We start from the raw sequence: 14184 nt of genomic DNA, 5'->3' as shown, positions 1-14184 counted from the left end.
GCATCATGGTCTCGACCCATAATTGATTTTCCCTTCCTGTCTTTGATTACTCGCTCTGATACCATGTGAAAATTCTATCACTGAAGCAACTGATTTATTTTACCTACTTATTTTCCCAATAAGTTATTTATGAAAATCAATGTGGAAAAAGTCGAAGTCGGGATTAATTCGGCAAGGGTCCAAAAGTTGAAAAACTCATCAAAGTCAAGAGTTTTTTGAAAAAGTCGGCAAAATTTAAAAAACACAAAATTATTCATTTTTAATATTTTTTTTAACATCTAGAGCCACAACATCAAATAAATGCATTTCCACATAAACATGTAAAGAAAGCTAATATATAATATGTATATGAAGTCTAGTGCTACATCACATATCAAAATAGTGAATCAACTCTTGAATTTTGAGTCTTGTTTGAGTTTCAACTCTCAAGAGTCAAAATATCAACAAAAAATGTAGTAATGTATATCATGAGTCATCTAAAAGTCATCAAGTAATCAGTCACTGAGATCCTCTTCCCCTTTTAATTTTTGTTTCCGCTAATTGTATTAAGAAATAAGTCATGCATTTATTCAGTAGATTGTAATCTGCTTGGGTAATAAGGTGTTAGGTGGTAGGTCCAATGAAAATTAACAGTGAGTATCACAGTAGATGTGAAAATTAACGCTTGGTGACTCCAAGCTGCTTATTTTATGAGAAAATAGTAGATGTCAGATTACTAACCTAGCCTTGGCATCTATTATTCAAAAACTCTTGGAGGTAAAATCCACTTCTGATACATAACCTTTCCCCACATTTACAGGAAGTTCACCACTAAAGAAGATTCCCTTTCAAAATGTGCTCTCATTGCAGGAAGGATCTTTGCTGTCACAAGATTTCACAGGCACTTTATTCCTGTCTGAAAAATGGGTTCTTTTTTGAGGCACTGGTTTTGTTTCTTTTGGACACGCTGTTGCTATTTGATCTTCATGACCTCCTCTTTGTTGTTTCTTCTGGAAGCATTCAACAACTGTAACAATGTTTTTGATGGTGTGGGGTTATTTCTACGAAAGACTGTTGTATGCTTGTCCTTTTGGTACTTTTGTAATCTTTTGAAGGGGCAGTGGTTGTTAGAGTCTGGATCACTGAAAGCCTGGAGGCTTAGCCAATGTATACTTTGCTTTCTAACTAGAAATATGAAGTATAAAGATTTGTTTTTCCTTGGAAAACGAAAACATATATTAACCTCAAAACTAACAGACTACAAATGAGACTACTATGCTCGCAAGAAGTATGACAAACAATACAATGCAATAACTTGAAAATGCATGGATGGAAGCTTCAATTTACAGTTTTTTCACCTTTGTGGCCTCTTTATCTGCTGCCTGGGAAGGGAGGCAAACTTTTTGGGTTGACTCCTGATTAAATCAGGAGTATAAGGAAAAAATTGAAATTTTTTCCTTTGTGAAAAAATTGCCAAAAAGTCGGGGGATTAAATCGTTTAGTTCAAAAAATCGCATTTTTAGGATTAAATTGGGATTTTTCGCAGACTTTTTCCACACTGATGAAAATCCTTCAGTAAACATTAAAATAAATTCTACTGTAGATATCACACCATAATATAGAAAAAAACACATGCACAAGAATCAACACATCAACGCAGATATTTTGGACAACAGTCCCCGGAAAAACCCAATGTGCGAAAATCGGTACAGCAAGGGAGGATTTTATTATTTAACAATTCTTCAGTACAACTGGGTGCCAAACTGGCTTACCCAATAGAGAGAAAATTCTCCAACACTTCTCCCAGTCTCAGCGTCAGCCTGGTTGACCTCTATGTAGCTCCTAGACCCTCTGAGTCAGCTCCTGCCTCTCTGCATCAGCACTGGGTTTCTCTGCATCACCCATGTAGGCCCTCCAGTGACTGCGCATTCTGCTGCCTCTACATCTGCCTGAGAGGCTCTGTGTTTGCCTCTCCAACCTCTGCGCTGGTCTTCTAGGGTTGTTCCCGACTCTTTGTTCCATACTTGCTGCCTCTTGCTGCTCTCTAGACCACTAGTTCAAATTTCTCAGCTAACCCCGCTCAAGAAATCGAATTGATTGGTCTCCCTCAGTGTGTTCTTCAACTGACCCTCAAGCCTCTTCTTATCCTTTTCTCGTTGGTCCATCAATGGCCGAGATTAAATCTCTAATCAATGGCTAAGATTATATTTGGCTTGATCCATGAATTTTGGAACCTTCTAACCCAATTTTATATTAATACTAATTAATATTTTATTTTTCCGAAGTTTAGACTTAGTAACTCCATTAAAAATATTAATTATTTTAATATCTCCCAAACCGGTTAGAATCTGCCCAAACAATTTCCGGGTCTTGGAGATATCATGTGCTTTAGCCTCTCCAACAATTTTCATGGCTAGATCACATCCGATGCTACCCAAAATCAACACTTCTTTTTATCTTGCGAAGGCTAGACCCTCTCCAGTGGTTAACATGATGACCTTGCAGTCGTCAAAGCCACAGTCTCTGCAGCGCTAGAGGCATCGAGTAGCTAGATTTCAAGGTGAGGTATCATTAACCAAGCCATTGCTTGCTTTGCCCTGACTTCTCTCTACAACCTACTTTAGAGACTAGTCTCAAAACAACTGGGGATTAAGGGATTCACTTAGGTAGGCATATAATTAAAATAAACCAAGATTTTGCATTTCACCTAGGTTGTAGGACTTGCATCTCATATAGGATAGCAAAGCATATCCAAGCAACAATTTTTCATCCAATCATTTGGTACATAATTGATATAAATCAAGTAATTGACTCCATAAGGCACCGGTCTCACATAAGAATCCAATCTAATCTCAATAACATGCTAAATCAACCAAGCGCTAGGCCGTTCAGTTGTGTCTCCCAGACTTGTTGGTTACCAACAAGTATTGCATTCTCATATTCCATAGGGATTATCCCCCATATCTTGTTTTTGGGAGACCTAGAACAGAGAGGATAGGGATCAGAGTGACAACCTCTACCCTGAGTTGTTGTCGCACTGTGCTTGTACAATTTGAGCGACAACAAGACCCATTTGTTGTTCTTGAAAATAGGAAGAGACTAGCATGGCTTAGATCCACTTTGCAAGAAGCATAAGGACATCCAACACCACGTGGTACCTTAAGGGCAAGCAAGAAACCAAATAGGTACTCTGGTTATGCAACCTTGATGACCAATCTGATTGATTTTGAACCCTCCACCTATGAAGAAGCAGCTAGCTAGCAAGTTTGGAAGGATGCAATCTTAGAAGAATACCAATCGATTATGAAGAATGATGTATAACAATGTTACTTGGGAGTGGGAGCGGAAGCGGGAGTGGGAGCGACCATTTTCAGAAGCTCCCGGTTTGGGAGCGAATCCCTGAGCGATTTTTTAAAAATATTTTTTAATTTTTGATACATATATGTCAACAAAAACATGTAGAATGATGAATTAGATATAAAAAACATAAAAAAGCATAGATTGAACCATATAACAACAATCATCTAGAAGTTATAATCTTCATCAACCACGTCCGCAAGTTAGTAACATAGTAACATACAACATATTGAGTCTCATGATTCATCAATCTTAAAGTTTCAAGCTTTCAAAATTCAATATATAACATTTATCATCATTGATCACCAAAGTTGTACTTGTAAGCTAAGTGTAACCATTACAACAAATAATATCTAACATGAAATGAAATGTTATAAAATGAAATGAAATGAAACAACTTTCAACTTTCATGAAGCATCATATTCATAATTCATTACTAATGAGTTATAATTGCCAACTTCAAACTTAAATTGTCATATATTGTTTAAAAAAATATCATAATAAATATGAAAGAGTCAATAGTTATAAAAGCTACTAGAAACTAGAAAAGAGAAGTAAATCTATTATCTATTTCTTATGCTTGGGCCTCTTGCCACCACGAGAAATGTCTAATTTTTTAGTCTTGTTGCAAAATCAGGATCTTTGTCATTAATATCACCCTCCAAGCATTAATATCCAGAGGTATCTTTGTCATTACCTTTGTATCTGTATAGGGATCTTTGTCATTAATATCACCCTCTAAGCATTAACATAAGATAGAAAAAGCATAGCATGTCAAGTCAAGATTTTTTTTGAGTGATGCGTACATTTTTAGAAGGGTCATGATAGAGGAGTTCGACAACCAATGTCACTAACATCAAGGTACATAGAGGGATTGGTACTCTTGATTAAATATGAGTTCCATACCCTAATACATGACAAAATTCAATGGAAACATTGCAATCCCCCAATCCTGAAATCCTGAAAAACTGATAAGTCTGCTGGATTTTGAATGAAATCTAAAATTCTACTTTCTCCATATGAAATCCAATGAGGACAAAACCACTCTCAAACATCCTGAGTCATTTCATGGTAATGTTAAAAATTTAAGTAAAATGATGAAAATTAAAATTAAAGAAAATGTCACTTTTACTTTAAGAATTTAACATTACCATGAATAGCATATCAATACTAGGGCCTAGACTTGATCATTAAGTTGCCCCACTCTAAAACTATTTGTTTCTTTCAAAAAAAATTGCATTTCGAACATTACTACAAAAAAAAATGCAAAAAAGGCAAAACGCTCCCGAAAAGGCAGGGAGCGAAATTTTTTTTAGGGAGCGCGCTCCCGACCTGCTCCCGAGTCGCTCCCACCCGGAGCACGGATCGGGAGCGGGAGCGAGGGGGGGGGCGCTCCCCCGCAACACTGATGTATAAGAAATTATGTTGAGGCTTGAAGGAAAGTATGTGGTAACCTCCAAATGGATATACAAGATGAAGCATATAGTGGATGGAAACATTGACAAATACAATGAAATATATGTGGCTAGAGGGTTCTCCTAGAAAGTAAGAGAGGACTACGATGAGAACTTTGCCCCTGTTTCCAAGTATACTGCCATTAGATATATTATTTCTATTACTTTTTCTGTTAGTTGGAACTTACATCAGATGGATGTAAAGACTGTATTCCTCAACAATGTGATTGAGGAGGATGTGTACAGAGAAAAACCTCAAGGTTTTGAGGTTCATGGAAGAGAATCTCGCGTTTGCAGATTGAAGAAATCCTTGTATGGTCTTAAGCAAGCACCTAGAGCCTGGTACTCTTGAATTGACAGTTATTCTGACAGGCCTTGGCTTCTCCAAAAGTGATGTTGATCCAAACTTGTACTTCAAGGTTGAGAAGAATGAACCTGTGATCCTACTATTTCATGTTGATGACTTATTTCTAATAGGTGTGGAGAATCTCGTTTTTTGGTGTTGGCTTCTGAATTTAATATGAAGGATCTTGGGTTAATGCACTACTATTTGGGGCTAGAAGTATGGCAGAAACTCGGTGAAGCCTTTCTTGGTCAAGGAAAATATATCATCAAGATCCTGCAAAAGTTTGGAATGGTGGACTATAAGTCAATGACGACTTCCATGGTGACAAATATAAGAAACCTGAGAGACTCTGAGTCAAATTTGGTAGATCCATCCATGTATCGAAAGTTGACTGACTCGTTGATGTATTTGGTTAATACCATGCTAGATATTTTCTTTGTCGTGAACATGTTGAGCTAATTCCAGGTGGAACCAAGACATGATCATTGGATTGTAGCAAAGCACATATTGAGATATTTGTGTGGTATGGTTGACTATGGTTTGAGATGTCTCAAATGGTGATATACAATTATAGGGTTATACAGGTGCAAATTGGGTAGGGAGTACTAAAGACAGAAAGAGTAAATCGGAGGTTGTTTCAGTTTGGGCTCTGCTATGATTTCGCGGATGAGTAGGAAGCAGACATTTGTTGCACTTAGTATGGTCGAGGCAAAATATCTTGCAGCTTGCTTGGTGAGTTGTGAAGTAGGATGGCTTCAGAAGTTACTCGCGGGATTCTTTGATCATGTGCTAGAATTGACGTGATATATTGTGATAATCAAAGTTGTGTGAAGCTGACAAAGAATCCAATTTTCCGTGATAGGTCAAAGCACATCGAGATCAAGTACCACTTCATTCGTGACATGGTGCAGAAGGGAGCAGTGAAGCTCTAGTATGTCTCTACCAATGAGTAGATTGCCAATATTCTTCCAAAGCCTTTGTCTAGAGCAAAGTTTGTATACTTTAGGGACAAGCTTGGACTTGTTGAGAATGCCTCTCTCATTTAGAGCGAGTGTTGATGAGATAATATCCTCGACTGACATTCTCCCTATGTCATAAATGACTAGAATTAGGGAGAATGGCCTCGCAAAGGATGGTCATTCTCCCTGTGTCAATTATATTGACCAGAATAAGGAAGAATCGTCCTAGAGGCTCATAATTACTCATATAGAGTGAGGCCTTTCGTGAAGATTCCTTGAGCTAGAACTATTGGAATTTATTCTCTTAATTGATTAACAGTTTATTAATTTTTTGATTAATATCGAATAAATCACATTGCAATCCTTCACAACAAAATAAATACATCGTGGAAAATTAAACTGGAACAGAGAAATTCATGCACACAGTTAACATAGTTATTTTGGACCAATGTCCCTAGAAAAACCCAGAAAGGGAAAATCGGTGCAGCAAAAGAGGGTTTATTTTATTGTGAATCTGAGTATGATAATCAGGATGCCTCACTGGCAATCCTCTGACAAATAATTTAGCAAAATTTATGGGAGAGAATTTTTTCCCTCTACAAAACAACTTGCCTCCTCATACTACCTTCTAGCTACTTGCACTGCTGGCCCGCACAACTCTGGACGACCCTTAAAACTGCCTCCAACTAGGCCGTCTAGCCTTCCTCTGCCTCTGCAAATGACTCTCTTTGTATTCCATGTGGTTTCCCGACCTCCAACAACTGAATCAATCTCTTCTTGGCACTCGCACCGGGGTTTCTGGCTAACTCGCATTGCCTAGATGGATTTTCTATAGAATAATTCGGTCTCCCTCTTTCCCACCTCTCCGACACTGGGAATCTGTTGGGAAATTCCTTCTGAATTCACTTTGCTGCTCCCTTAATCACTAATGCTCCTCCACTAGCTCAAATTATTCCCTCACTGAATCACTGTGCATAAGTAAATTTGCATTGCCTGGATGCTTGCTCCCTCACTTGTGTCTATCTCCATCCCATCGACTTGCTCTTATAATCTCTTGTTGGAGCTTCAACAGACATGGTTAGATCCTCATCAACAATTAAGATCATCTTAGACTCGATCCATGTGAGTCTCTAGAGCATTCTCGATCATCCTCAATTAATTCCCTTTAATTAATCGATTTCCCTAAGTTAGACTTAGGCATTTCTTAATTATCGATCAATTAATCTAATTGAGTGGTCTTTGTGTTTTCTCCTGAAACCTTTTTTGGGTTTTGGAGATCTTGTGTTCCTTAGCCTCTTGGACGCAAATCGAGACTAGAACACCTGTCTGATGCTACAAAAACTAACACCTTTCAGCATCAATTTGATTAGCGTCGGACCTAGAATTACTCAAATAGAGTGTGGCCTTTGGGGATTCACCATGTATCAAGTACCGACCAAAATGATGGTGGGCCAAGACTAGTCTGTATACCATGTGTCAAGATAGACTAGATTTATAGTGACTAGTTGATGCTAATGATGTACCATGTGTCAAAAGTACCGACCAGAATTATGGTGAGGATACACGTGTCAGAGGTACCAACCATAATTATGGTTAATCTACCATGTGTCAGGAGTACTGAACATAATTATGGTGAGAATGCACCATGTGTCAGAGGCACTGACCAAAATTATGGTACCCTGTTGATGTTGTTGATCTACCATGTGCCATGTTATTTGGCCAGAATTATAGTGGTTGAATGATGTTGATACTATTGATGATTTGGTATCACCTTAGAGAAATTTGTCAACATGAAGAACATTTGTCTAGTCATTATGAATACCTCCCTAACTAATAGGGAGTGTTGAATTTTGTAGCTATGGTCGGTCTTCATAATTTATATTTTAGCCCTTGTAATGTATAATGTAAATATAAGACATGTTCTTCATGTCATTTTTATTGATTATCCATTGAAAGAATGATTATAAGACATGTTCTTCATGTTAGATTTAAAAGAAACAATTTTGAATTTTGAATTTTTGGCTCCAAACTAGTGAAGTCGGCCCTCCCTCAAGCCAAGTTGGCTCCAGTGAAGAGACAAACCCATTCGTGAAGACAAAACACTATATAAAGGCATTTGATCTCCTCCTCAAAGGCACCATTCGACCTCACACAAGAATCACAGTTTTTAGGCATCCAAGCAAAGGAGAAGAAGGACAAAGAAGGATAATAAGGATGAATTCATCTCTAGCATCTATCTCTCTCTCTTGAATTTGCACGTGTGAATTTTGGGCAGTTTTTGGGCAGCATATTTTGGGTAGGCCAAAATTTTGGGCAAGCAAAAATTCTGTGCAAGCCAAGTTTTCTAGGCATATTTTAGAGGCTGAAATTCAGCTTAGGGCAGATCAGAGAGGGCCAAAGTTTGAAGGGAAAAAGTTTGGCTTGACTTGATTTGACTACAGGGCTGCTTGAACAGGTTTGACCATATCTTGTTTATCAGTTTGATCACATAGTTGACTAGGAGCATTAGATGTATCTCTTGTTGAACTGAAGAGTTTCTCAAAGGAAAAGGTTGCTAGGTTTTTCCCCCCAACTGGGTTTTCCTAGGGTAAATTTCATGTTCTATTTGTGCATTGTGATCTCTACTATCCTTATGGTTTTATGGTTGAATTTCTGTAGTGTAACTGCTTAATGATAAATTGGAATTGTTAAAAGATCTATATCATTAGAAGTAATTATCTGTATTTCAGAAATTTGTGCTTGTATCTATTGCACTTGGAAAATCAGCATATTGCACCTAACACTATGGAAATCGAATTAGGGACCTGTATTACACATTGAATTACCAACAACATCTTGGTAACAGTGGCACCAAGTGATTGAGCTAACCATAAGGGCTATCCCAATGAGCTAGTTTTGTGCTCATTTGTTGGACATCAACAACATTATCTTATCTTCCAAACACTGCCAAGAGAATCACCTCCTTCCTATCACTTATAGATAGAGGCACCAAGAGGTAGAGAGTAGCACTACCTCAACTTCCAAATGCATAAGTTCACTCACAAGACCCTTGCAACAATATCAAGTTTGCACTTGGGACAGTTCACACAACAAACATTCCTATTCCTTGAATCTCAGCAAGGGCCACGACTTCTATGCAGTGATATATACCATGAACTCATTCTTCCAAATCTTCATGTTCTTCCAGACAATATTCCATAAGGGATTTCTTTGCTTTGGCCTCAGATGGTGGAAGAGATCCCCTTACTGTAAGTACAAACTCAAAGTTAGTAGCTTCTCCTCCTCATTGGTTGGTAATGGCACCGGGATACATTGAGCACTCTTCCCCTGTACATTTAGTGGAGACATGATTCCAGGGTCTTGAACTCTTGACAGTGCTGCTTTATGGTTACCAGATTTGTATCTTATACTGGTTGTGAGACTCTATATCTTTTAGAATAGATCTGCATTTATGGGAACTGATTTGTACTCCCATTGTGTACCAATTATGATGTACCTAGCTGTCCCATTGACCGAGTTATGGTCATTTGTTGGGAATTAATAAAATTATCTTATCTTACTGTAAATCCACTGTAGAACACTGAAAATAGTCTTGGTAGCTTTAGACCATGAGAAGAAAATAACAGAGAACATGTGAAAGATCAGTGTTTATCTTCTCATTTTTGTTTTAGAGTTGGAGTGAGTTTGATGGTGAGGCTTTGGAGAAATCACAAGTCAGTACAAGTACTCATGAGTTTGTATATCTTGCCAATTATTGATGAGCTTTACATCTGTGGACCAACTTCAGCCAAGTTTGAGGCAAGTACTTTTTTCGATGGCAAATTAGTAGACTTGGTGAGATTTAGAAATACACAATGGATCATATATGGCTTAACTTCTAGAGTTTACTTGTTGAATAGATTGTGTTATGTGGAGAAGTATGGTGGTCTGTTACCAAAACCTGTTTAGTCAGATTTATAATTCAAAGTATAGAGTTGTAGCAAATATGATGTTAACTATCGCATAAAGGTAGAACCATAAGTAAGGTATTACTGAATTTCTGAAATAATTTAGAAACAGTAGCTTTCTTAGAAGTGCTAACATAAGCTAGATTGCTAAACCCGTAAAACTTGCCTCTTATATCAAAATAACTTTGAGGTGTTACTTTGTATTTCAGATTGCGTGAAAGAATACGTGTTACTGAAACTAGACCAGGAGCTTCTTTTAGGAATATTTTTGGTTTTGCTTTGTCCCTGGGAACCATTTCAAGGCGGAGAGTATACCACGAAGCCCTAAAATATGAAAGGGAAAGAAATGCTGGTTGGTTGAATCCACTTGGATATTCTGTTTTTACTATTGGTGCTGCGGTGGAAGATTCTATATCCATGGAGGTAATTCAGGAAGCTTTATAAGATGGGCCAAAGCACTTTACCATTGATGTGAATGAATGACCAAAAATAGAGATTTAATTTGTGTTTTCTCTTGGGCATATTAATACATATTTGTTCCTTTTATATGGTCATAAAAACTGAAGTCCCATAATTCAGTAAATTTACCAAATAATGCATTAGAATTGTGGGATGCGTACACATGGCTTCCTTGTTTCAGTCAGTCATCCAACAGAAAGTCTGGATTTAATTGTCCTGGCAGTGGTATTGGCTTCTTGCCTTGAAAAGTCAACATAAAGGCATAAAAAAAGGCGTTTCCATCAGAACATGGAGGTGGCGTGGATATCTGGTTCAGGTAATTAAAAATACTAACTGAAGAAAACTGGTAATGGAAATAATGTCTTTTTTGCAGAATGTTTAAATTGACAGACTATGTTAATCTTCTTATATTTCACCCCTTCTCTATTTGTCACATTTATTCTGTTATTATTTTCTCCCTCTGGTGTCTTCTCCTTTGATTATACCATATGGCACTAAAAGTTAGGTATTTTATTTTCTTTTTTTGAAGTAACTATTTCATAGTTCTAATATTGATTTTTTTAAATTGGAATGCCTTGAACCAACTATATCCACTTTCTTTCATCTATGGAGATCAACTCAAGGGTAGCTGAACCTGCACAAGTTTATGTGCATGATTTAATACTGGTATTAGTGACATTTTTATAATTTGTTTTGCATCCAGTATACAACTGCTGGTCAGGAAGGTCCAGCTGTCGCTTTAGTGCATGGTTTTGGTGCATTTTGGGAGCATTATCGTGATAATATAATTGCTATTGCCAATAATGGCTATAGAGTATATGCTATCACACTGTTGGGATTTGGGAGATCAGAAAAGCCTAATATTGTATATACAGAGCTTTTGTGGGCTGAACTTTTGAGAGATTTCTTTGTGGATGTTGTTGGTGAACCAGTGCACATTGTAGGCAACTCATTCGGAGGTACCCACTATATTCTCTTTTCATGAATGCATCTAAAACACGTGTGAGTTGTTGTACCAATTGAGCTCTAACCATTTCATCAAATATTTATGCACGTTTTCCTGAAAACTTTGATATACAATCTTACAGAATATGTTTGATCCAGGATACTTGGTTAGTCTCGTGGCACGACTTTGGCCAGCATTAGTGAAATCATTGGTTCTTTGCAACACAGGTGGCACTGTAGTTCAAAATTATTCAGCTGTAAAGTATTTAAAGGTAAGCTCATATTATTTAGAGCCTTTCTTCTATGGAAAATAATAATTGTTTCCAATCTACATTTGCCAAGATTTTCAAAAAATAGTGTTTTTTTTTTGTCAAGTGGTCTGAGTTCATCAGAGATTACATCAGGCTTGACCTGTGACTTGAAAAACCACAATCCAAGGGCATCTAAGCCATCAAAATCACCCGGGGATCGCACAGGGCCTGGGCCACACCAGCCCTTAACATGACTGGATTTTTGCACACGGAGTTTCGAACCAGAGACCACATCATGGAGTGACTTAATAGTACACTCCATCACCGTCTATTCTATGCCCCATGGGCTTCAAAAAAACAATGTTATATCATCTTAATTTCTCCTTTTTTTCTGCAAATTCCTTTGAAATTCCACAAGATTCAATATTTTACAAGTTGAGCGATGATGAAGGGTTTAGTGTAGGACTGGTAATGAAATGTTGGAATACTTTTACAAAAAACTTAAGTATGAGGTGATTAAAAATTTCAAATTGGTTCAATGTTTGAATATGGTATATTTTAAAATTAAACAGTTTAAACATATTGCGATGATATCAGAGTTATCATGATATTATTGCCAAACATCCCCTTGCCGATATTATCACCATAAATTATCGTGATAATTTCATTTTTTGAATTTATCGCGATAATTTAATTTATCATGGTAATTTAGGTAACTATCGCGATAACTTTGGAAGTATCGCCCTGTCTCTGTTAATTTCAAATTTTTACCAATTTTTTTTTCCTTTTAACCATAATTTTTTAAAAGTGAATTAGGGAATTGAACTGTGAGGATACTCTGCCTATTTCGATCAGCTAACAAGGGGAAATCTATTGTTTTCATTTCCTAAGATTCATCTCATGAGATACATACCCTAGTAGTTAATTGTAATATTAAATTCGTAAAATAAAAGGATGAAAATGAAAGATGAAGGAAATTTTAAACATTACCATTAATTGACTTGGGATGTTTGAGATTGGTTCCGACCTCATTGGATTTCATGTGGAGAAAGTAGAATTTTAGATCGCTCCCAAAATCCAGTAGACTTAACACACTTTAGGATTTCAAGATTGGCAGGATTGCAATGTCTCTTCTGGATTTTGTGAAGTACGAGGGTATGGAACTAACATTTAATCAAGATCACCAAGCCCTCTATGTACTTGGATGTTGGTGGCATTGACCATTGAGCTCCTCCTTCATGACCCTAGTAAAAATGTGCCTTCACTCAAGCAAAATCATTGATTAGGATGTTAAGCTTTTTCTATCTTATTTTAATGCTTAGTTGGTGATCATGATAAGTAGGATCCCATTATAGCCAATGATTTTTATGTTATGTAGCGATTTGTTGTAGCATGATTTTCTTCGGATTTTGGAGGCCATTTAGAGCCTCTCAGTTTCTATTGATCTATTTTGATTTAGAGATGGATTGCACTCGTTGATATTTTGGTTATATGAACCCTTGCTATACAAATGAGAAATTTTGCATATTTGTATATAATAATTTGGATTCATATGTGTTAGGCCCTGTTGATTTTTCAAGTGCAATAGATACAAGCACATATTTCTGAAATACTGATAATTACTTCTAATGATATAGATCTTCTTTTAACAATTTCAGTTTATCATTAAGCAATTACACTTCAGAAATTTAACCATAAAACCATAAGACAGTAGAGATCACAATGCACAAAGAGAACACAAGATTTACCTTGGTAAAACCCACTTGGGGGAAAACCTAGCAACCTTTTCCTTAGAGAAATTCTTCAATTCAACAAGAGATACATCTAATGTTGCTAATCAACTATGACATCAAACTAATCAACAAGCTATGGTTAAACTTGGTCAAGTAGTCCTCTAGTCAAGTCAATTCAAGTCAAACTTCTATTTTACAAACTTCAACCCTCTTTGGTTTGTCCTAGACTGAATTTCAGCCTCCCAAAATATCATAGAAACTTGGCCTGTCCAGAATTTCGGTTTGCCCAAAAACTATTACACAGAAACTGCCCAAAATTCACACATGTGAGCTAGAAAAGAGAAATAATAAGTGCGAGACGGAGATATGATCTCCGTCCTTCTTCATACTTCTTTTACTTCTTATCTATTAATTTGGTAGCTCAATGACAAATTACAATCATGGGACTAGATTCCTCCTTTCAAGAGGACCAATTTTGACTTTTGAAGCACTTAACTTGGACAAGGGAAAGTGTATTTTTGAATTGAAGCCCACATGTGCTCAAAAAGATAGGTCGGCCCTAACAGGAAATTGGAAACCCTTGGAAGCCTATAAATACAAGTCAAGTGACCGTCATTTGGATATCATCATCAAGTTGTTCTTCTTATAGGAATTTACAGGGTAAGTTCCTTAGACAAAACACCAAAGGACACCGCTCACAAACAGATCACAGATCAATACACCAATATTGCTGACGTGGTTAAAACCCTCAAAG

The 14184-nt window shown here is 36.9% G+C and overlaps 1 protein-coding gene across 3 annotated transcripts in view; it reads left to right on the top strand.

Annotated features, from left to right (window-relative positions):
- Positions 1-14184, top strand: part of LOC149255088 (DNA photolyase) — a 217915-nt gene that overhangs the window by 66839 nt on the left and 136892 nt on the right. For 2 of the 3 annotated variants that reach the window (XM_089457168.1, XM_089457167.1), the window contains exons 5-8: positions 10252-10465; positions 10725-10817; positions 11205-11460; positions 11606-11718. In XM_089457168.1, coding sequence (XP_089313294.1) covers positions 10252-10465; positions 10725-10817; positions 11205-11460; positions 11606-11718 — 676 coding nt within the window. The remainder of the gene's footprint in view (positions 1-10251; positions 10466-10724; positions 10818-11204; positions 11461-11605; positions 11719-14184) is intronic. The other variant, XM_089457169.1, reaches the window with a different exon arrangement.

Source organism: Pinus tabuliformis, chromosome 7, assembly GCF_031772625.1.
Source record: "Pinus tabuliformis cultivar Carrire ecotype Pingquan chromosome 7, CPIR1, whole genome shotgun sequence".
NCBI classification, from domain to species: Eukaryota; Viridiplantae; Streptophyta; class Pinopsida; order Pinales; family Pinaceae; genus Pinus; species Pinus tabuliformis.
This window is presented reverse-complemented; position numbering and strand designations above follow the sequence as displayed.